The sequence below is a fragment of the Dunckerocampus dactyliophorus genome, chromosome 9 (genome assembly GCF_027744805.1).
Source record: "Dunckerocampus dactyliophorus isolate RoL2022-P2 chromosome 9, RoL_Ddac_1.1, whole genome shotgun sequence".
Taxonomy (NCBI): Eukaryota; Metazoa; Chordata; class Actinopteri; order Syngnathiformes; family Syngnathidae; genus Dunckerocampus; species Dunckerocampus dactyliophorus.
In genome coordinates, this window is record NC_072827.1 from 955,515 (window position 1) to 977,559 (window position 22,045).

The 22,045-nt window shown below is 44.3% G+C and overlaps 1 protein-coding gene across 11 annotated transcripts; it reads left to right on the forward strand.

Annotated features, from left to right (window-relative positions):
• The first annotated feature begins 27 nt into the window (after window positions 1-27).
• On the forward strand, window positions 28-21,881 carry LOC129187396 (serine/threonine-protein kinase Nek5-like). Of its 11 annotated transcripts, none has more exons than XM_054786573.1 (22): window positions 30-202; window positions 1,228-1,352; window positions 1,424-1,520; window positions 1,656-1,753; window positions 3,007-3,090; window positions 3,497-3,567; window positions 4,386-4,472; window positions 4,598-4,652; window positions 4,734-4,847; window positions 4,945-5,185; window positions 9,100-9,194; window positions 11,539-11,588; window positions 11,673-11,798; window positions 11,881-11,959; window positions 12,019-12,132; window positions 12,258-12,338; window positions 12,419-12,502; window positions 12,570-12,650; window positions 12,821-13,052; window positions 13,122-13,223; window positions 13,308-13,392; window positions 17,970-21,709. In XM_054786573.1, exons 2-22 carry the CDS (start codon window positions 1,233-1,235, stop codon window positions 18,205-18,207), a joined length of 2,334 nt encoding a protein of 777 aa, XP_054642548.1. In that variant the 5' UTR covers window positions 30-202; window positions 1,228-1,232; the 3' UTR covers window positions 18,208-21,709. The 11 variants fall into 11 exon arrangements, 10 of the variants coding, with proteins under 10 accessions (XP_054642554.1, XP_054642548.1, XP_054642549.1 ...); XM_054786574.1 differs by lacking the exon at window positions 30-202 and adding an exon at window positions 222-576; XR_008572410.1 differs by lacking the exon at window positions 30-202 and adding an exon at window positions 21,837-21,881 and having other exon boundaries at window positions 621-1,352; window positions 17,970-21,753.
• Window positions 21,882-22,045: the final 164 nt, after the last annotated feature.

The following is a 22,045-nucleotide window of genomic DNA, read 5'->3' on the forward strand; positions in this document are numbered from 1 at the left end:
ACAAGTACTGATGCTGTTTACTGGCCTCACAGGACTGACACACGATCTTGTTCACAGCTGCCCTTGATTAAGGCGCTAATCAGAAGGGGATCATGGGAATCGGGCCAGGTGGAGCGTCACCTTGAAGCGGAAAAGCAGCACAATTCAAAGTCTCCAAAGGAAGTGATATACAAACGTGCGTTTTAAGAGGGGAGGGAAAGAGGTACAGTATGTTTGTGTTTTCTATTATACATTCAGTTCATTTTGTAGTCACAAGCTATGAAGAAATGTATGTTGTTTCTGTATTCCATTGAGACTACACATAAAATGCAGACACGTATAAACATATTGTATATATTCCCTACATACAGTACAAACAGTACACAGCTCATTTTCAAATACGTCAGGAATGTCTTTTGCTTACCAAGCGTTGCGAGCTCAGTGACAACTACAATTCCCAGCATGCCGTGGTGTACGTCATTTCCGGAGTGTGCACACGACTGGAATAGTTTATTGGAAGTGTTGAATTAATTGCTGGCGATTAAATCCAGAGAGTGACTATACTTGAGACCCGAGGACGTATTGTTTTAAAAACAGGTAACACACGGCTGCATTACATTAAACATCTTTAAAACGATGTATTTCCTCTTTAGAGTGCAAGCTTGTTGTAGCGTGAACGCTACCTTCGCGTGCATTTGTCGCCATGGCAACGCACTTGGACTATGTCAGGAAATGTATGTTTTACTTAATTACTTAACCCACTAATGCATAAAAATGTTGTTTATGACACAGTACATTCTCAACTTTAAAAATAAGTTTCGACATCGAGTTTACGTTATATGCTATTGTAATGAGTATATTAACGCTATAAGTGCATGTTATGAAATATGACAACATAGGAGCTTATTTCGCAAAACATGCGCATAAAAAAGGACAGACTACCGAGAGACGGTGGACATGGACTAACACGGCACAGCATAACGCGGCAATCTACCCGCTGGTGGCTGAGACTTGACAAGAGTGATGTCGGTCGCCAACAAATCGGCTGTTAGAGCCGGCTCGCGTAGCCGTTAGCCAATTGGCAGTCTTTTGTTTTTTTCCTTGTCTTTATAGTGAGCCGAGCGACAGAACCGGCTCTCAAAAAAGAGCTGACATTTCCATCACTACTTGACAATGGCCATAAGCACAGTGAAGCCTCTGTGTGTCTACAATCGGGTACAATAATGTTGTTTAACATTCACGTTCTAGCTGTTATGAACGACTATGAAGTTGTGTGTCAGATCGGAGAGGGCGCCTTCGGGAAAGCCTTCTTGGTGCGACCTAAAGGTGTAGCAGACGCACAATGTGTAGTGAAACAGATCAATCTCACCAAGGTACACACACACACATACTGTGTAAAGCCTGGTGCACACGTGATGAGACACAAACACCTTGGTGCCTGTAGATGTCCTCCAGGGAGAAGGAAACCGCCAAGAAGGAGGTGGCCCTCTTGTCCAGCATGGAACACTCCAACATTGTCTCCTTCTTGCGCTCCTTCCAAGGTAGGAGGAGCGTATCACAACTGTGTGCACAAAAGTGGGATAGGCCCCATTTTAAATTCATAAACAAGTCAACAGACATTTCAGAGTCCGTTTTTTGGTCCCATTTTGCCTGAGGAATTGTGTGTTTTTGTGTAGAAAACGGCAGTGTGTACATTGTGATGGAGTACTGTGATGGAGGAGACCTGATGATGAAGATCAACACTCAGAGAGGAGTCTTCTTCGCTGAACAACAGGTAATACTTAGGTACTAGCGAACACACTCAGCGGCCATAACATCCAAGGCAAAAGTTCTGCCTTCACAAAGACAACGGCTGCAGTATGCAAATGATTGTGCATTCATTTAGCAGGGTTTTGAACTAATCGCTGTTGGTGAATAGCACACCCATAAAACGGTGAGTGTCAAACGATTGGAAGAACCCGCCTTCCATTATACACCATCTGCCAAGTATTGTTAAGAAATACCTAAAAAAACAAACATATGAACTGAAGTGTATGTGGTAATGTCAGCAGAGTTGCTATCAGGTTGTCAAATTGATCAATTTGGTGGTTTTAATGAGTTTTAATTAAGATTGTTGGTCATAATTATAACATATCTTCTCATTGCTATTGTTTATATTGTTCCCATACACTCTGTGTACCAGGGGTGTCCAAAGTGCGGCCCAGGGTCCATTTTTGGCCTCTTATCTCTTTTATTAACCCTTGGCATATTCAATAAATGTAATTACTCCATTATTAATGAAATATTATGAATGATATACTATTATGTATGCAGTAATCCCTTGTTCGTAGCGGTTCAATTCTTCCAGACCTGACCTCAAGTGAATTTCCACGAAGTACGATTCCTTATTTCTAAATGAAATATATTTGTAGTTATAGCATGAAAAACCTGTTTACAACCTTGGAAATACGTTGTTTTAACCCCTACAGTCACATGTACACTCATACTACACAATATAGTAGACATAATAAGAGAAAATAAGACATTTAATACATAAATAAGACTTTTGGGGGGGGGGGGGGGGGGGGCAGGAAGTGACGTTGGGGGCTATGGCTGTAGACCAAGTTGGAGGTTATTGTGCCTGTTGTGAGATCATTCAAACCTGCAATAAAAGCCTGTTTTTCTGACTATCAAGTCTGGCACTGGCGTGTCTCAATGAACATTCCAGTAACATTACCGACACCTAGTGACCAGTGTAGGATACTACATATCATCACAACGTCTTTGAATACGTCTTCTGAATGCCTTATATTTGAATTTGAGCCCAAGTCGTCATTTTTATGTTTGAAAATGCTAAATTTAGGCCGAGACGACATGAAATGTGCATGTTTTTCAACTAATAGGCAGCATTCCACCACAAAACACCATGATGGGTGTGGATCCAAACTAACAATAATGCTCATTTTTGAGGTCAGAGAACTATCAAAAAGAGTTGATGCCGTGCAGCTTGACATTGTTTCCAGAAGTAAACGTCATGGTGGTGTTCAGGTCCTGGACTGGTTCGTTCAGATCTGCCTTGGCCTTAAACACATCCATGACAGGAAGATCCTGCACAGAGACATTAAAAGTCAGGTACAGCACAAAATCCATGAAATGTTTGAACATATTCCAAGTGTTCGGTTGTTAGTAGCGCCAAGCTGATCCCTGTACAGTTTTTCATGAGATGATATACTGTAATATGAAAGTCAACGGCGCCCCCTGGTGGGTACTCATTGTAAATACGGACACCTAAATCCCTTTATCTTTTCTGCGTTCACGATAAATGTCAGTGTAGTGGAGTGTCAGTGTTTTGTTGGATGCTTTTATGTTTAACCAAGGAGTATCAGGGCCACATTTGAGAGAAATACAACTTTGTAAGTTTGCAAGAATATTACAGTGTGTAATGTACAGTGACGTTACAGCGTGTAATATAATGTAGTGTAATGTAATGTAATGTAGTGTAGTGTTCACTGCCTCTCTCCACATGTTTGTTTTTCAGAACATCTTCCTCACTGAGCAAGGGAAGAAAGTCAAGCTGGGTGACTTTGGCATTGCCAGGATGTTGAATAAGTAACTCAGTGTCACACACACACACACACACACACACAAGCAGTAAAGCGGTAAACTGTGAAATTCTATTGTAAATATTCATGATTAGTATTTCACATTCCCATGTTCAAAGTTTCCAGGTCATCAAAGTAGTTGCTATCATAATTCACTTCAATATGGAAATAAAGATCATTCCACATAACTGCTAAATAGTTGTGTACTAGTGAGTGAGTACTGCTAATATGTCAGTCACATTATCTATGTAACGTTCATTAGCACACAGTTTATGTATTAAATCCAGTTAGCATTTGCTAGCAAACATTAGCCATATACAAGAATGTGAAATGATGATGCAAAAGACAATGCAGCCCAAGTCAAGGCAACATATTGAAAAGGTTTCACCAATGGGCACATTTTTAATGTCATCATGAAATAATAGTTTAAGAAGCCAATGTGTAGAAAACACTGATTTCTGTAGTAGAGTTCATGACGCCAAGCAAAGCCAGTCAACAATACACTTTTGTTCTACGTAGCTAGCCACTACAAGTGAACAGATAACTTTAGTTATAGATATAGACATCTTAGCACAGAGTTAGTTCATCCATGATCACAATCATAAAGAAGAAAGTTGCATCTTCGTGTTAGCTTGAAACGCTGCAGGGGAGCGAGCGCCAATCAGGAAGGGAGCTTAATGTCAGCTGACTGATGTCATATGACAACTACAAAGTGACGTTGACGCCATCGACCCAAATTATTTTGGCGATCTACCGGTAGCTCACGATCAACTTAATGGCCACCCCTGCCATAGAACATTGTGTGTGTGTTTATATATACTGTAGCACCATGGAGCTGGCAAGGACTTGTGTTGGGACCCCACACTACCTCTCTCCTGAGATCTGTGAGAGTCGACCTTACAACAACAAAACGTATGTGAAACGTACACACACGCTGGTAATCATGCTTGGAGGTGTTATTTGCCTTCCTCTGCTGTGTCCTAATCATACAACACATTTGCTAAGTTGACCTCGTTCTTTCTTCTGATGTTGTGTAGGGACATCTGGTCTCTGGGCTGCGTCCTCTACGAGCTCTGCACTCTGAGGCATCCTGTAAGTTGCAACGTATACACACACACACACACACACACACAAACAGCAGCCTTGTGTGTGTGTGTGTGTTTGTCCCTCCAGTTCGAGGGCAGCAGCCTGCGTCAGCTGGTCAGTAAGATCTGCAGGGGGCGCTACAACCCAGTGGCCAGTCGATACTCCTATGACCTTCGCCTGCTCATCACTCAGCTTTTCAAGGTCAGGTTGTTTGCACTTCTTTCACATCCGGTAGGTACGCACGTTACGTATGCTACATGGTGGATAACAACCATGCTCATTGCTCTGTTGGATTCAGGTGAACCCTCGCGATCGTCCCTCAGTCACGTCCATCCTTCAGCATCCTTTCCTGCAGAGACACGTGCACGCTCAAATGGACGCTCAGGTTGACCTTTATTTGCATTTTATATTTACCTTCACTTTTTATTGTGCTATTTTACATGTTCTGTATGCAAAGTCAATGTGCGTGTGTGTGAGAGAGCAGGACATCAGTCGCAATCACAAGGCACCAACGACGACGGCCTGTAGACCACCACCAGGTATAACACACCACACATGCATCTAACATGTAATGGACATGAAGGACACTCATGTTGCATAACACACAGGTAACTACGTAACGTCATTCTCACATACAGTGGTGTGGGAAGTGTTGGCCCCCTTCCTGATTTCTTCTTTTTTTGCATGTTTGTCACACTTAAATGTTTCAGATCATCACACAAATGTAAATATTAGACAATGACAACACAACATGCACTTTTTAAATGAAACTTTATATTAAGGGAGAAAAACATCCAAAGCTACATGTCCCTGTGTGAAAAAGTGATTGCCCCCTAAAGCTAATAATTGGTTGGGCCCCCCTTAGCAGCAACAACTGCAATCAACCTGCAATGAGTCTCTTCCAGCGCTGGGGAGGAATTTAGCAGAATTGTTGTCATTCAGCCACATTGGAGGCTTTTCCTTTTGAAGGTCATGCCACAGCATCTCAGTAGGATTCAGGTCAGGACTTGGACTAGACCACTCCAAAGTCTTCATCCATTCAGAGGTGGACTTGCTGGTGTGTTTTGGATCATTGTCCTGCTGCAGAACCCAAGTTGCTTTCAGCTTGAGGTCACCAACATTCTCCTTCAGCAGAATTCATGCTTCCATTTATCACAGCAAGTCTTCCAGGTCCTGAAGACCATCACACTACCACCACCATATTTTACTGTTGCTATGATGTTCTTTTTCTGAAATGCCAGATGTAACGGGACACACACCTTCCAAAAAGTTCAACTTTTGTCTCGTCAGACCACAGAGTATTTTCCCAAAGGTCTTGGGGATCATCAAGATGGTTTTTGGCAAAAATCAGATGAGTTGTTTTTGTTCAGCAGTGGTTTTGGTCTTGGAACTCTGCCATGCAGGCCGTTTTTGCCCAGCGTCTTTCTTATGGTGGAGTCATGAACTCTGACCTTAACTGAGACAAGTGAGGCCTGCACTTCTTTGGATGTTGTTGTGGGGTCTTTTGTGACCTCCTGGATGAGTCATCACGAGTTGCAGGTCCTATTTAAGTGATATCTTGATTGAGAACAGGTGTGGCAGTAATCAGGCCTGGGTGTGGTTAGAGAAATTGAACTCAGGTGTGATAAACCATAGTTACGTTTTAACCGGGGGGGAATCACTTTTTGTCACAGTGTCATGTAGGTTGGGATTTTTCTTCACGTAATAAAAAACACTTTTTTCCCACCACTGTACATCCATCCACGTTCTGTGTTGCTTATCCTCCATTATTTGTTCTTGTATTTTTCAAGAACAAACTGCATCTCAGCTTTGATCTAAGTGAAAAAGTGTATTGTCAGTTTGGGGTTCCGGGGTCCCCCCCCCCCCCCCCCCCCCCAAATATTTCAACTTTCTTCTTGTAATATTATGACTTTAATCTCATAATATTTTGACTTTTACGATTGACTTTTTACATGATTTTATTTTGTTTCCTATAATATTATGACTTTAAAATTTCTCTATGCTACTAAAATAACATTGTTTTCTCATAATATTACAAGTTATTAATATGCAATTAATATTTTGACTTTGTCATAAAATCCTGTTTTGTTTTGTTTTTAATTTAAAACCATTTCAACTTTCTTTTTGTAAATGTTCCTCTTGTAAATATGATTCTACTCCCATAATATTTTCACTTTATTCTCCTCACAACTACAGTCAAACCTGTCTTAGCGGCCACCTTTATAGAACGGCCACCTGCCTATAGCAGCCACTGAAAAATCCCCCCACACAGCAAATGTACATGTTATAGACACTCTGCCGTATAAAAAGTAAAATATAAAAAACAAGCGTAAGACATTACTAGCACAGCTTTGTTCTGTGGGTGGTGGATATATTCTATCAGTTATTATTAAGCCTCTAGCTTCCTTTTAGTAAGTAAAAACCTTGGCTATGATTGCACTACATCGTCATGTAGACCTACAAAGTACACTTGGAAGAACAAGAGGTGAATAAATGTATTGCAACTGATGTGAAACTGATGAGGGGTAGGATTAAATAAGCTTTGCTTCTTCCTACTCCTTTTTGGACATGCAAAATTGTGAATTGTACTATGTGATGTGCTACTGTTTGACTCATGCATGTTCAGGATTAAAACCATGAACCATGATAATAAGCCTAGTAGTGCTGTACAACTTTTATCCGTAGTCTGCAGTGCCATCTACTGGTCAACATTATTATTATTATTTTTTTCCTCTACTGGTCAACATTCAAACTAGACGCCAACCTGTTTATAGAGGCCACCTGTCTATAGCGGCCACTTTTGCAGACTTCCTCTAGTGCCCGCCATAGACAAGTTTGACTGTATTTTTGCAACCTAATTAAATTAAATCAAATGTGACAACTTAATTAGTTGTTTTGTTTATTTTTCAGAATATGATGACTTTAAAAAAAAGTATTCTTTTTATCTTTCAACTTTGTTTTTAAAATGTCTGGTTCTTTTCCCTCATTACACTTTAGACTGTTGGTTGGGTCACGCCAGCGTTAGACGTATGAATATGTTACAGGTCTCAGTATGAGATCCCATGAACCAGATTATAGTTCCGCTGGTTGTGGAGGGTGTAATGGCCTGTTAAAACAGGGATAAATAAGTGAAACATGCAAGCGGTGTCTTCGCCATTAATCCTCCTCAGCAGAATTTATTTACATTCCATTAACAAACATTGATATGCAACATTGGGTTCTTCTGAGTCATCACCACATATCATATCAAATTTCTCCAAAATAAACTCAATACTTCTCTTGTCAAAATAAGACAATTGTATTAATAAAGACATTTTCTTTCACAGTGCATATTCAACTATGTATTCAACAGGCTAGCATATTGCAACTCATGTCTTGGGCACTGAGTGAATATCTATGTGCATAAAATGGCAGGCTTAGAAACAGACGTTTTCCCCCAAAGTGCTTAACATCACCTTAATGTATCCAACAAGTCACAAACATATAATCATCAACATCCCATCAAATTAGATTATATACATTATATTATATACATACATATATGTGCGTGTTCTGGAGCCAAAAGGATAATTTCTGTTCGTTAGCGACACCAACGAGCGGGATCCGCCATTTTACACAAACAACAACAGATAGAAAAAAACGGAAATACTGGAGTGTTCAAAGATGGCTACAAAACCACTTAAATCTTTCCCAAATGTCACAAAAATACACCTTAGTTACACCTGTTAAAACAGGGATAAATAAACAGGGATAAGTGAGTGAGACGTGCAAGCGGTGTCTTCTCCATTAAGCCTCCTCAGCAGAATGAGGAAGTTACGTCAGTCCTTTAGCAAGAGAGAATCGCTGCACTGCCCCCTTTTGGCGAAACTAGGATTGTCCCATTAATTATGAGGTATTTGACAAAAACAAGTTAAGTGCGCCGCACGGTGGTCTAGTGGTTAGCACGTTGGCTAACACAGTAACAGCCTAGAGATCGGGAAGACCTGGGTTGGATTCTCCCTTGGGCATTTCTGTGTGGAGTTTGCATGTTCTCCCCGTGTGTGGGGGGGTTTTCTCCGGGTACTCCGGCTTCCTCCCACATTCCCAAAAACATGCAGGTGAGGTTAATTGGTGACTCTAAATGGTCCATAGGTATGAATGTGATTGGTTGTCTGTAAGTGCCCTGCCATTGGCTGGACACCAGTCCAGGGTGTACCCCGCCTGTCGCCCGAAGTCAGCTGGGATAGGCTCCAGCATGCCCCCGCGACCCTAATGAGGAAGAAGCGGTATAGAAAATGGATGGAAGTTGTAAGTGCAATTTTGCTTACAACAATAATGACCCAAAACAATTTCTCTGTTACACTCAAACAAAATAAAATGCATTTCACAAATGTGAACATACATTTTGTGTGCGTCACAAATACATTAGCACGTGTGTAACAAGTATGTCACGTGTTGGTGCGATGTTGTGTAGACAGGAAGAAGTGCAGAGCTGCTGTGAGGAAACTTCCTGTCAAACCAGCATGGAGAGGCTGCGCTCCTGCTAACTACGCTGTAATAACACACACGGTAACCATAGCAACACACGCGGCTTGGTGTGTTTGTGTTGTGTTCCATTGTTTGTACTTGTTAAGCTTATACTACAGACGTTTTTCGTCAGACACAACAAGCACGTGAGTGTATTTAGGGAGGTGTGGGCAACTATTGGTTCCTATGTGTGCAATATCATCAACAATATCATCAACAGCAGCCTGTCCTCTGGTATTGTTCCTTCCTTTTGTAAAAAGGCTGCTGTTGAACCTTTGCTTAAAAAAACAGGTCTTGATCCTTCAATTTGATCAAATTATCGGCCCATTTCTAAACTACCTTTTATCTCAAAGATTTTAGAAAGAAGTGTTCTTGCACAGATGCAGCCTTTTCTAGATGAAAATGGGATTTTAGACACCTTCCAGTCAGGTTACAGGGCCTTTCATAGCACTGAGTCTGCACTTTTAAAGGTTTTTAATGACCTGTTTTTAATGACTGATACTGGTGGTTCAGCCATTTTAGTGCTTTTAGACCTGACTGCTGCCTTTGACACAGTGGACCACACTATTCTTTTATCTCGCTGGGAAAACTGTGTGGGTGTCAGGGGGACTGCCCTTGATTGGTTTAGGTCTTACTTGTCAGGGAGATGCCTTACTGTGGGACTTGGTGACTCCACCTCATCTACTGCCCCCCTTGAATGTGGAGTCCCCCAGGGATCAATCCTGGGGCCCATCCTATTTGTTCTGTACCTAATCCCACTTAGCACAATTTTTAGAAAGCATGGCATCTCCTATCACTTTTATGCAGATGACTGCCAGATCTATTTACCAATTACAAGAAATGACCATGCCCCCCCGACACCCCTTCTTGAGTGTTTTAGTGACGTCAAGGTCTGGTTGGCTCAACATTTTTTAAAGCTCAATGAGGGGAAGACAGAAGTTATCATCCTTAATAATAATGACCCCCACTTGGACTTGGGCCCCATGAAAAACCATGTCAGTCCCACAGCCACCAGCCTTGGCGTCATCATTGATAGTGATTTTAAACTTAATAAACAAATCAATGCCGTTGTAAAATCTTGTTTTTATCATCTTCGGCTTTTATCCAAAGTCAAATCATTTTTATCATTGCGACATTTCGAACAAGCCATGCACGCTTTTATCTCGTCACGTCTGGACTACTGTAATGCGCTTTACTCTGGAATAAACCATAAATGACTCTCTGGCTTCCAGTTAGTCCAGAACTCTGCAGCACGGCTTTTAACAGCAACCAAAAAGAGGGAGCATATTACCCCAATTTTAGCTTCCCTGCACTGGTTGCCTGTGCGTTTTAGAATTGATTTTAAGATTGTATTGTTTGTTTTTAAAGCTTTGAATGGGCTGGCCCCTCAGTATATCTCAGACCTCATCCAAATCTACACTCCAGCGCCACATTGAGGTCTGAAGGCCAGCTCCAACTGGTGGTGCCTAAGACCAGACTTAAGACCAGAGGAGACCGGGCCTTTTCTGTTGTCGGCCCAAAGCTGTGGAACACTCTCCCCCCTCATGTAAAAACGGCCCCCACAATCGAAAGCTTTAAGTCTCGTCTTAAAACCCACTTTTATTCTCTGGCTTTTAACTCGGCGTGAGTCGTGTGGTCCTCTGTGTCTTTTATTATTTTTTAAGTTTTTATTGGTTCTATTTATTTTAGTTTTTAAATTAAGCCGCACGGTGGTCTAGTGGTTAGCACGTTGGCCAATACAGGAACAGCCTGGAGATCGGGAAGACCTGGGTTCGATTCTCCCCTGGGCATTTCTGTGTGGCGTTTGCATGTTCTCCCCGTGTGTGCGTGGGTTTTCTCCGGGTACTCCGGTTTCCTCCCACATTCCAAAAACATGCAGGTGAGGTTAATTGGCGACTCTAAATTGTCCATAGGTATGAATGTGAGTGTGAATGGTTGTTTGTCTATATGTGCCCTGCCATTGGCTGGCGACCAGTCCAGGGTGTACCCCGCCTGTCGCCCCAAGTCAGCTGGGATAGGCTCCAGCATGCCCCCGCGACCCTAATGAGGATGAAGCGGTATAGAAAATGGATGGATTAAATTAAATTTACTTATTTATTTTTTACCTACTTCGTGGACTTTTGGCTTTTATTGTTTCGATTTCTTGTTTTAAATATTTTATTGTAGTACATTTCTTTGTTTCTATTTGATCTTTTAGTTTTTATTGTGGTAATTTTTACTTATTATTTCCATTTACATTCCTTTATTTACTTATTATTTATGGTGTTGCTAGTCTGTGCAGCACTTTGGAAACAGTGTTTATAAAATGTGCTTTATAAATAAAGTGGATTGGATTGGATTGGATTACTGGATATAAACTGACCCTTCTTCCCGTGTTTGCTTGTAGCCCCCCCCCCTCAGAGCAGCTGGAGACGCCACATGTCATCAGAACCAAAAGTGGGTTCAAGCCAAAGTACAATCTAACAGTGAGTTGAGTTTGTACCGTTTGAGCTGAGTCTACTTGTACTGGTGTGGGTTTAGGCAGTACCAGCAGTTCTTTGTCCAACTGGATGCCTTCCAGGAGGGGGGCGCCTGTCCTCCACATGCCCCTCCTCCACGTGAGCCCTTTGAAGACCCCCTAGCTCCTCCTGGTGAACCCTACCAGCTGTGAGTGAAGAGCAGTAGTTAAAGTATGTGCAAGTGGGCTGGAGTGGTGGTGGACGTGTGACGTGTGTCTTGCGTCCTTCAGGGTGGCAGCAGCTCGTGAGGAGTACCTTCAGAGGCGTCAGGAGGCCAATCAGTACAAGCTGAGAGCGCAGAAACAGCTGGTGAGATCGGCAAGTATTCAGGAATATTCATTCTTGATGGGACTGTTCCGTGTCCCCAGGGTCTGCGTCCGTGCACGGCGGAGGGGGGCCGACCGGCCGGCGGTCAGGAAGAGGAGACGCCACCGCATGAACGCCAACAACCAGTTCAGGACAGGAAGCAAGAGGGCCAGCAGGTAGGAGTCATGTCACTGCGTGTTTTATATTAATACAGAGCAGCCGATGCCTTTTTAATTTGATGGAGCACTATGAATTCTGCCTAGCAACAAGCGAGCTGAGGTGTTTCTAAATGTGTGTGCAGGAGTACCTGAGGCAGTTGCATGCTATCAGACAACAGTATCATCAGGACATGAGGCAGATGAGGCTGAGAGCCCAAGCTGAGGTATGAACTCAATTACGCCGTCCCAAGAGTTTCTCCTTCTCTTGTGTGAGATGTGAGAGTTGTAATCTTGGTCTTCATAGCGTGCCGATCAGCCACAGCACCAACATGACACTTTTGTGATGGACAAACCCGAAGAACCAGAACACAAAGCCCAAGCAGTGCAGGTAAGACGGGGGCCGGCAGCTTGCAATGTTGTTGTTCCTTCCCGGTGCCTCTGTGGTTGGTCTGCAGGACATTGAAGCAGCTTTGAAGGACATCGGGCAGGAGAACAGAAAGCGTAGGAAAGACCTGGAGAAAAAACACAAGGACCAGGTGACTTGAAGGACACCTCATAGCCAAAGTTTAGCAGATAAGACAACTACAGCTAGTTCAGAACCAGAAGGGCCTTTCTGATCCCCCAAAAGTCCCTTCAGACCAGAACGGAGTCTTATCGGTTTCCTTGCTGCTTTAATCAAGTGATCCACGCTTTGTTTCTGAGCCAGAAGGCAGTCATGTTTGAGATCCGCCTGGATGGAAAGGATGGAATGGAGGACACCTCAGAGGAGGAGAAGGACCAACAGGAAGTGGACCATCTCAACCAGCAAGTCTGCTTGGGGGAGCAGGATGAGTTGAATTTGGCTAGGAGGGGCTGGAGCCAGAGGCCTCCTGAGACACTGCTGGAGGCGCTGGTCCACATGGACGTGCTCTCCAGCACGATGCTGGAGGCCCAGCAAGGTCCACACATTGTTCCACCACCTCCACTGAAAAAGTGACTTCACGGGCTGATTGAGTTCATCTTCTCAGGTGAGGGGGATGAGGCAGGTCGTCGGCAGTGGGTCCACCGCCCCCCCGAAACCCTACTGGACGCACTAGCTCAAGCTGACCTGGCGTCCTCCGTTAGCACAGGTCAGACCAACCACAGCTAACTACACACACAGGAAGCAGCTTGTGAGCTTGTTAGCACCACCTTTGAGCTGTCCCTGCTCTCAGACTCTCACAGGAAGGAGGATGAAGGTGACTCTGACGTGGAGATGGACGAAGAGCGCCTGGAGCCCAGGTCGGATGACGACGACACGTAAGTTGTCACAGATAGTAGCATTTGACTGACTTGTATTGATCAATAGGGCTGCCAAACATAACCGCTATAATAACCATTCTTTCTTTTTAACGCATGACACCATGGCAGGCCACGCCTCTGTTATGGCGGCAGACAGATACACCATGGAACATTAGATTCAAGATTCAAGAGTTTTATTGTCATATGCACAGTAAAACAGGCAGTTCTACTATGCAATGAAATTCTTATTCTGCTCATTCTCCCAAAAAAGAAAGAAAACACAAGAAAAAGAATAAGAACATAACAAACATAAATACCAATAAATTAAGCAACAACAACAGAAGAGACATTAATACAGATAGATAGATAAATAAATAAAATAAATAAAGTGTTATGAGTGTGTGCGTGTGTGAGTGCTTGGTTGAGAAGCCTGATGGCCTGTGGGTAAAAGCTGTTTGCCAGCCTTGTGGTCCTGGACTTCAAACTCCTGTAGCGTCTGCCTGACGGTAGGAGTGTGAATAATGAGTGTTGTGGATGTGTGCTGTCCTTGATGAGGTTGTGTGTTCTTCGTAGGACTCTAGTTTTATAAATGTCTTGCAGTGAGGGGAGGGCTGCCCCAACAATGTTCTGTGAGGTCTTGATCACCCGCTGGAGTGCCTTCCTATCACGTGTTGTACAGTTACCGTACCAAACAGTGATGGAGGCGGTAAGGACACTTTCCATAGTGCATCTGTAGAAGCAACTCAGGATTGTGGTGGACATGCCAAATTTCCTCAGTCTTCTCAGGAAGTACAGTCTCCTTTGGGACTTCTTCAGAATTTGTTGGGTGTTGTGAGACCAGGTGAGGTCCTCGCTGATGTGTGTGCCAAGGAACTTGAAGGTTTTCACCCTCTCCACCTCAGTCTCATCAATAAACAGGGGTCTATGCGGCTCCTTTTCCCTTGTTCTTGGGTCGATGATCATCTCTTTAGTCTTATCTGTATTGAGAAGAAGATTGTTATCACGACACCAAGCTATGAGGTCCGCCACCTCTCTTCTGTATGACGTTTCAACACCACCAGTGATCAGGCCGATGACTGTAGTGTCAAATTTAATGATGCTGGTGTTGTTCTGGGAGGCCACGCAATCGTAGGTGAAGAGCGTGTAGAGGAGCGGACTCAGCACACACCCCTGTGGGGTCCCAGTGCTCCCAATTCTTGAGCTGGATGTGCGATTGTGGACTCTGACTGACTGGGGCCTGCCTGTTAGAAAGTTAAACACCCAGTTACAGAGGGAGGGTGACAGGCCAAGTGTGAGGAGCTTATTTGTGAGTTTGTGGGGGCAGACTGTATTAAAAGCAGAGCTATAGTCTATAAATAGCATTCTGACATATGTGTCCTGGCCCTGTAGGTGAGAAAGGGCTGTGTGGATGGCAGTGTTGACTGCATCATCTGTGGACCGGTTCTGGCGATATGCAAACTGTAGAGGGTCCACAGTGGCCGGGATGCTCTTTTTGATGTGGGTCATGACTATTCTTTCAAAGCACTTCATAACAATAGGAGTGAGTGCTATAGGGCGATAGTCATTCAAGCAGGTCACGTTGCTCTTCTTGGGTACGGGCACTATGGTGGTGGACTTAAAGCAGGTCGGTACAGATGCTTGTGCAAGCGACAGGTTAAATATGTCAGCAAGCACATCAGCTAGCTCTGATGAGCAAACCCGAAGTGCACGTCCTGAGATGTTGTCTGGGCCTGCTGCTTTTCGTGGGTTTGTTTTGTTCAGAACCCTGCGCACATCAGCTGATGTCACCATGAGAGGTGAGTCCTGTGTGCTCCCCAAGTCCAGCCACCCTCTCTGCTCATCAGGAGTTTGGGTGTCAAAGCGGGCATAGAACTCATTCAGCTCATCTGGAAGTGTGGTTTGGCTGGACGTGGCTACGCTACTCCGCTGTCGATAGTCTGTGATGTGCTGGAGCCCCGCCCACATGCGCCGAGGGTCTGAGGTGGAATAGTAGCCCTCCAGCTTCTGTCTGTACTGTCTTTTGGCCTCCCGTATGGACCTCCTCAGGTCATATCTGGCCTTTTTGTAGTCATCAGCGGTGCCCATGACAAATGCAGTCGAACGAGCACGTAGCTTAGCCCTTACATCACAGTTCATCCACTGTTTTTGGTTAGGGTATTTTCTGTAATACTTGGTGGTGGTAACAGTCTCTATGCATGTGCTAATGTAGCCAGTAACAGCAGAAGCATATTCATCCAAATCAACAGTACAATCTTCCCTCCCCGCTGCAGTTTTAAACACATCCCAGTTTGTGCAGCCAAAGCAGTCCTGAAGTACTTGATCAGTTTCTTCATTCCACACTTTAACTGCTGTACTTACAGGGGGAAATTTGCCTTAACACCACATATTTTTAGTTTAGAGGGAAATTCTACAGACAAATTCATGGTTGTGCTGTGGGCTCACCAGTCTCACCCATAGTGGTGAATCTGTTCATGGAAGAGATGGAGAAACAGGCTCTCACATCCTTCTCAGGGACAAAACCAAGGCACTGGTTTAGATACGTGGATGACACCTTTGTCATAATCAAAAAACAAGAAATTCAGTCTTTCACAGATCACATCAATGCGGTGGACACCAATATCAAATTTACTCGTGAGGACACTAAAGAAAACCAACTAGCCTTCTTAGACTGCAAGGTAATTATAGGAGAGGACAGACAGCTACTTCCAGAGGTCTTTAGAAAGGCCACACACACTGACCAATACCTGCTTTTTGAATCAAACCATCCACTACAACATAAACTAGGGGTTATTAGGACCCTCCAACATAGAGCGGAACAAATACCAACTCGTGCTGAGGGAAAGAAAAAGGAGACACAACATGTCCAGAGAGCGCTCTCAACCTGTGGGTACCCGCGGTGGGCTTTTAACAAATGTCAAAAGAAGAGAGTAGGGAAAGAAACCCAAAAGCCCACAGAAGCAAAAAGGAGAGGAGTGGTAGTCCCTTATGTAGCGGGGGTCTCCGAAAAACTCCAGAGGATCTTATGGCAACACAAAATTCCTACCTATTTCAAACCAGTAAATACCCTGAGACAAAAACTAGTGCATCCTAAAGACAAGGCTCCAAACCAGAAACAGAGCAATGTGGTCTATTCCATCCACTGTAAAGATGAGGAATGCAAAGAGCACTACATTGGGGAAACTAAGCAAATGCTCCAAAAAAGGCTTTATCAACATCGCAGGGACAATTCTAGTGGTCCTCAATCAGCAGTACATCTACACCTTAAAGCTACCAATCACTCTTTTGAGGACAGCGAGGTAAAGATTTTGGCCAAAGAAAACAGATGGTTTGAAAGAGGAGTAAAGGAAGCCATTTTTGTCAAACAGAACCCATCATTGAATCGGAATGGTGGTTTGAGGTTTAATTTGGACCCTGTGTTCAGCAGGTTACTGAGACCAAAACCCACAGCTCTTAGTCTTGCAAATGAGGTGGAGCCAGGGCCGAGCCAGAACAATAGATGCTCACGAGCCAGTATCAGAGTCGTTCATACCCAACTACAGGGATCTACACTTCCCTTTTATCGGAGGTGTTCATAACAGGATAGGATTATACCACTTAGTGGAACGAACCAATAGGAGGAGGGTGTTGGCACACCAATTCCGCCCACTCTTACTGTATTTAAGGCCTCGGCTACCAGCACTTATTAGTTCGCTGACGAAGCTCTTTGGATGAGGAGCGAAACGTCCGACACCTTCTTCACAGAAGTACAGATGACGTCTCAAGAAGCCTTTTCCTCGATGGACAACTCCTGTACGACTGAGAACCTACACAGACGTACAGGGGGAGCTTGTTTGAGAAGTTGTCCGTATGTTGGATAAAGGAATATAGAGATGTGGTCAGCCTTTCCAAAGTGGGGTCTTGGAACAGCCTTCAAAGCACCTTTCATGTTGCTGTAGACTTGGTCCAGGATGTTATTTTCCCTTGTGGGAAAGCTCACATACTGGTAATATTTGGGATCACCAACGGGTTTCCAAAGGCTGGACTGAACGAAGAGGATAGCTCAAACTAAACGGCTCGTTATATAATAATAATGAAAGAGAGAGACTGACATACGTGTGGAACGAAGGAATTAGGAGGGTGTTCAGTTGTGGTGATTGTCAAGACTACTTGAGTGGTTTTAGTTATCAGGAGGAGGAGGACACACTTAACTAGTCACATTACACGCACTGTTCAGCACTGTTTAACTAGTCAGCTGTGATTAATCGGATTAAAACTTTGACGGTAGTGTATTATAATAGGTGTACATGTCCGCATGTGTTTGACAGCAGTCAGTCGTATGCGTGTATGTAGGCGTGTGTGGTTGATTCAGGTTCAGGGGTTCTGCTCCTTAGTCTGCTGGTTATGTTGTCGTCACTACACAACCAGCAGGGGGCGCAGTTACTTCAGACCCGACTAGTTTGCTGAAACAGGCTGAGCACATCAAAAGAGCAGGAGTTTGCTGCACATACATTAGCTTGTGTGTTTGATCATTGTTCAAAATGGACGCATAATCCATAAACGGAATCGTTTTCAGATCAGCTCATCTACAACTTTTCTTCCCTTTGTTTTCCTGACAGGAACTTTGAGGAGTCTGAGGACGATCTCAGGGGGGCGGTGTCTGACTCCATGAGGAACCTGCTTGTCACGGACGACGACGACGACGCTGAGGCAGGGGGCTCAGAGTCTCCTCACAGGAACCGGAACCAAGTGGAAGAAGCACATGCAGAGACCACTGATGTGGCAGTCATGGTGGTTCCCTCCCAGCCTGAAGGAGGCCATCCTGGAGAGTCCACTTCCACCTCCAACAGTCAGTAACAGACTCTGTTCATTAGTGTTCATTGTGATCCAGCATTCAAACCCTAAGTCAACTGAAATGAACATTTCTACTTGAGTGTCGTTAAAGGGAAAGCAGTATTAGATTTTGTCTCCTCACTGCCAACTTTAAACTCCTCACGCTGCATGAACTGTCAAATGTCTCTTTTGTCTTCTGCACTTGTGACTGAAGAAGACTTGATCACTTAAAGCTGCTGACCAGACCATCACCACCGGCTAGCTTTGAATGTTTTTGCTATTACAGGCCGAGCCCGGCCCTTTGAGAAAAATTGCATTGTGGGAAGTTGTGTTGTAGTTCTGTGCTTTAGTGTCTCTATTCCCCCTCTTCTGTCTGCACCACCCTGCGTCCTGATTGGCTGTAGGCCACTGTCAATCAACCTCCTTCATGCCGTCTCTTGATGCGGTGATGGTTAGCAAATCGACCAACCATGTGACCTGCTTGCTAGCCACCAATCCTGTAAACAATAGAAGACACAAAAGAGGCTACACGCGTGTTTTCCCCCGACAAAACACACAATGTTGTGATCCAGGATGGTATCAGGGTGGGAACATACATGGTGTGCACAATTATTTGGCAAGTCAGCATTTTGAGCATATTGTCATTTTTATGCATATTTCCCGACCCTTCGCTGAAAAACGTGAATGCCTACTGGGTTTAAGCATACCAGGTGATGCATGTCAGTACTGAGGGAGGGTGTGGCCTTTCTTAGGTGTGCACAATTATCAGGCAGCTTCTTTTCCTCTGGCAAAATGGGCCAGAAAAGAGATTTAACAGACTCTGAAAAGTCAAGAACCGAAAAACGCCGGGACACAGCACTCATGAAAGCGCCGAACTTGCCAAGATATCAGGACGTGGCCACAGAACCATGAAATGTTGTGTTGGAAGTACACAAAAGGGTCGCAAGAAACATGTGGAGAGAAAAACATGCAAATGAACTGGCAAATATTTGAGAAAAATGAAAAGTGAAGCTCCCAGGAAGCCATTATCCTCCAGTGCTGTCATATTCCACAACTGTAATCTACCTGGGGTGTCCAGAAGTACGCTACACGGTGTTCAGCACTCAGAGACATGGCCGAGGTAAGAAAGGCTGAACCCCCTCCACCGCTGAACAAGACACACAAGTTGAAAGACTACGACTTGGCCAAGAAATATCTGAAGACACATTTTTCAAAAGTTTTATGGACTGATGAGATGAGAGTGACTCTTAATGGACCAGAGGGAGGGGCCGTGGCTGCATCAGCAACGGGGAGAGGGTTCTACTCCAACTCAGACACCAGCAAGGTGGAGGTGGGCTACTGGTAAGGACTGGAATGATTAAAAGATGAGCTTTTTGGGCCTTTTCAGCTTGAAGATGGACTCAACTCAACTTCCAAACCTACTGCTGCTTTTTTCCCACAGTGGTACAGGAAAAAGTGTGCATCTTTCAAGGAGACCGTGAGCTTTATGCAGGACAACGCTCCATCTCATGCATCCAAGTACTCCACTGCGTGGCTAGCTCATAAAGCTCTTCAAAAATGATGACATGACCTCCTTGCTGACCTGACCTTGACCCTGTTGAGTACTTGTGGGCCCTTAAACGTAAGATTGACATTGAAGAACCAAGGTCCACGTCTCTGAACAGTGTCTTGGGAGGCTTTGGTTGCTGCTGCACAAACAATTGATGGTGTAATCATCAGGAAACTGGCAGACTCCATGGATCGAAGGCTTTTTCTGTCTTATTGAAAAGAAGGGTGGCTATATTGGCCACTGATTTATTTTGGGAAATGTCAGAAATATTTGTAACATTTGTGTTGTTTATAATTCCCACTTGAAAAAAATGAAAATAAAGTAGTGAGATGGGAATATTTTTGTTTGCCTAATAATTCCTAATAATTGTGCACAGATATGAGATATTCTCATCAAAAGCCAAAACCTTGCTTTCTCTTCCTGTAAAGATTCAAGTTTATGCACATGATTGACATGATTGAAAAAGCAGAAAAAATAAAACGGCATTCATAGGGCTGATGAGACCAGACGATACACGAGATTGGGCCTACGAGGACGGGATGAGATTTTAATATTGCTTTGAAGAAAAGTACAATGAAGAAATATTAAAAACATGTCATACAATGTATTGCAATCTACTCTTTTAATTTCTACTACATTACACTCTTCTGCACTTTGTGTGTATGCTACCAGCCCCGCCTCCACCCACCGTCATAAAGAGACTGTATGACTGACAAAAGGGCTCACTCGGTTCATGCCGTTGTTCTATGGAACAAGCACACCAAGGTGCTGAAAGCAATGCACAGAGTGATCTCTCTCCCTGCCTGCCAGGAGGAATGCGTGCATATGGCCATATATCGAGGCTGGCAAAATCATCAATTTATTTATTACCGTCCCGGGCCTAGTGCCCACGAGACATTTTAATCTTGTCACATTTTAATCTCTCGAGATCTTGTGACACCCCGAGTATTTAGGTCGGTGTATAATTTGGTGCCGATGCAAATGAGGGTTGTTGGGCTTGATTGAGGCCTGTGTTCTTTTCTATGTGGGTCCTGCTGTCCTTTTAGGTTTGTATCATTGAAGACTTCCCTGCCTTGAGGTACTTCCAGACCATGAAGCCATCGTTTGGATGCTCCTGTGCGTACGTGTCAAACGTGATGGCACGTTAGCGTAGAGGCGAATCACCTGGAAAAATGTACTTTTCTCCCCTTCAGTCCTTAGTGGCACATCAGCTGCTACTGCCGTAAGGAATATCCAGACTGGATACATTTCAACAGTCTTAACATCTGAGACTCTAGCAGGCCATCTTGGTGGTTGCTGAGCAGCTGGCCCATCCATTTGGTGGCAGCTTTGGTGATGACCAGACGGCCGGGCAGGATGACCCCTAGACCCACTTTGTGTACCACACCGCCCCAGAAAGTGTCACCGTAGTGACGCCATAAACAAATGTGACGCTCACGCTGCTCTGGCGGCAAAGACCTCAGCTTGGTGAGGAACTCTTCGAGGTCTTCCAGAGCTTTCTGCAGCTTGGTGACGTCAGCTTGGGTCCTCACAAAGTCCCGATGTTCTCCTCCCTCATGTGACTGGTGGTGCCTCACCTCCTCGTCCTGGTTCCTGGAGCGTTCCTCAGCTTGAACCTTGCACAGGTTTTTGTACAGCTGTTTCCAGTGCTCGCACACAATGCTGTCCATCAGCTCCGGTTCCTTTTCATCGATAGCCTCTGGATCGTGGCCAGCTTGGCCTCCAGCCCCGACTCCAGCAACCTGATGTCGGCCTCCGGCTTGAGGCAGTACCACTCCTTCTCCTTGCAGCTGCTACCCAGGTCTGCCAGTCTCAGACCGCAGTCTGCATTCATCCCTCTCTCCACCATGCATGTGTTTTTTTTCAATTTTAGCTCAAACATCACTGATGACATCGCTGTGTCACGATGACATTCACCTCTGTTACACGTCGGATTGGATCCAAAGGGGAAGATGTCACAGAACTAGTGTGTGATGTCATCAGTGAGTGTCGTCATGCTGAGGGGCGGTGCCAGACCACTGGTGAGACAACAATGTTTTCTACAACATTTCAATGAAGAAAATGTTTAATAAGGAACACTTTTGCACCCATGTTCCCCTTACAGGTGTGAAAGGTACTAGACATTCCAGGTATTCCAATTATTTACCAGGTGACATTGCCAACTGCTGGCCTGGCATGCATACTGCAGTGTCAGTTTTGCCATTCAGACTAAAGAATTCTGTGAAGGGAGGCGTCTTTGACACGGCGTGTTCCTTGGCGAGTGTCTTACCCGTGTGGAATATGTCAACATTTTAGACATTAGTTGTCACCTGC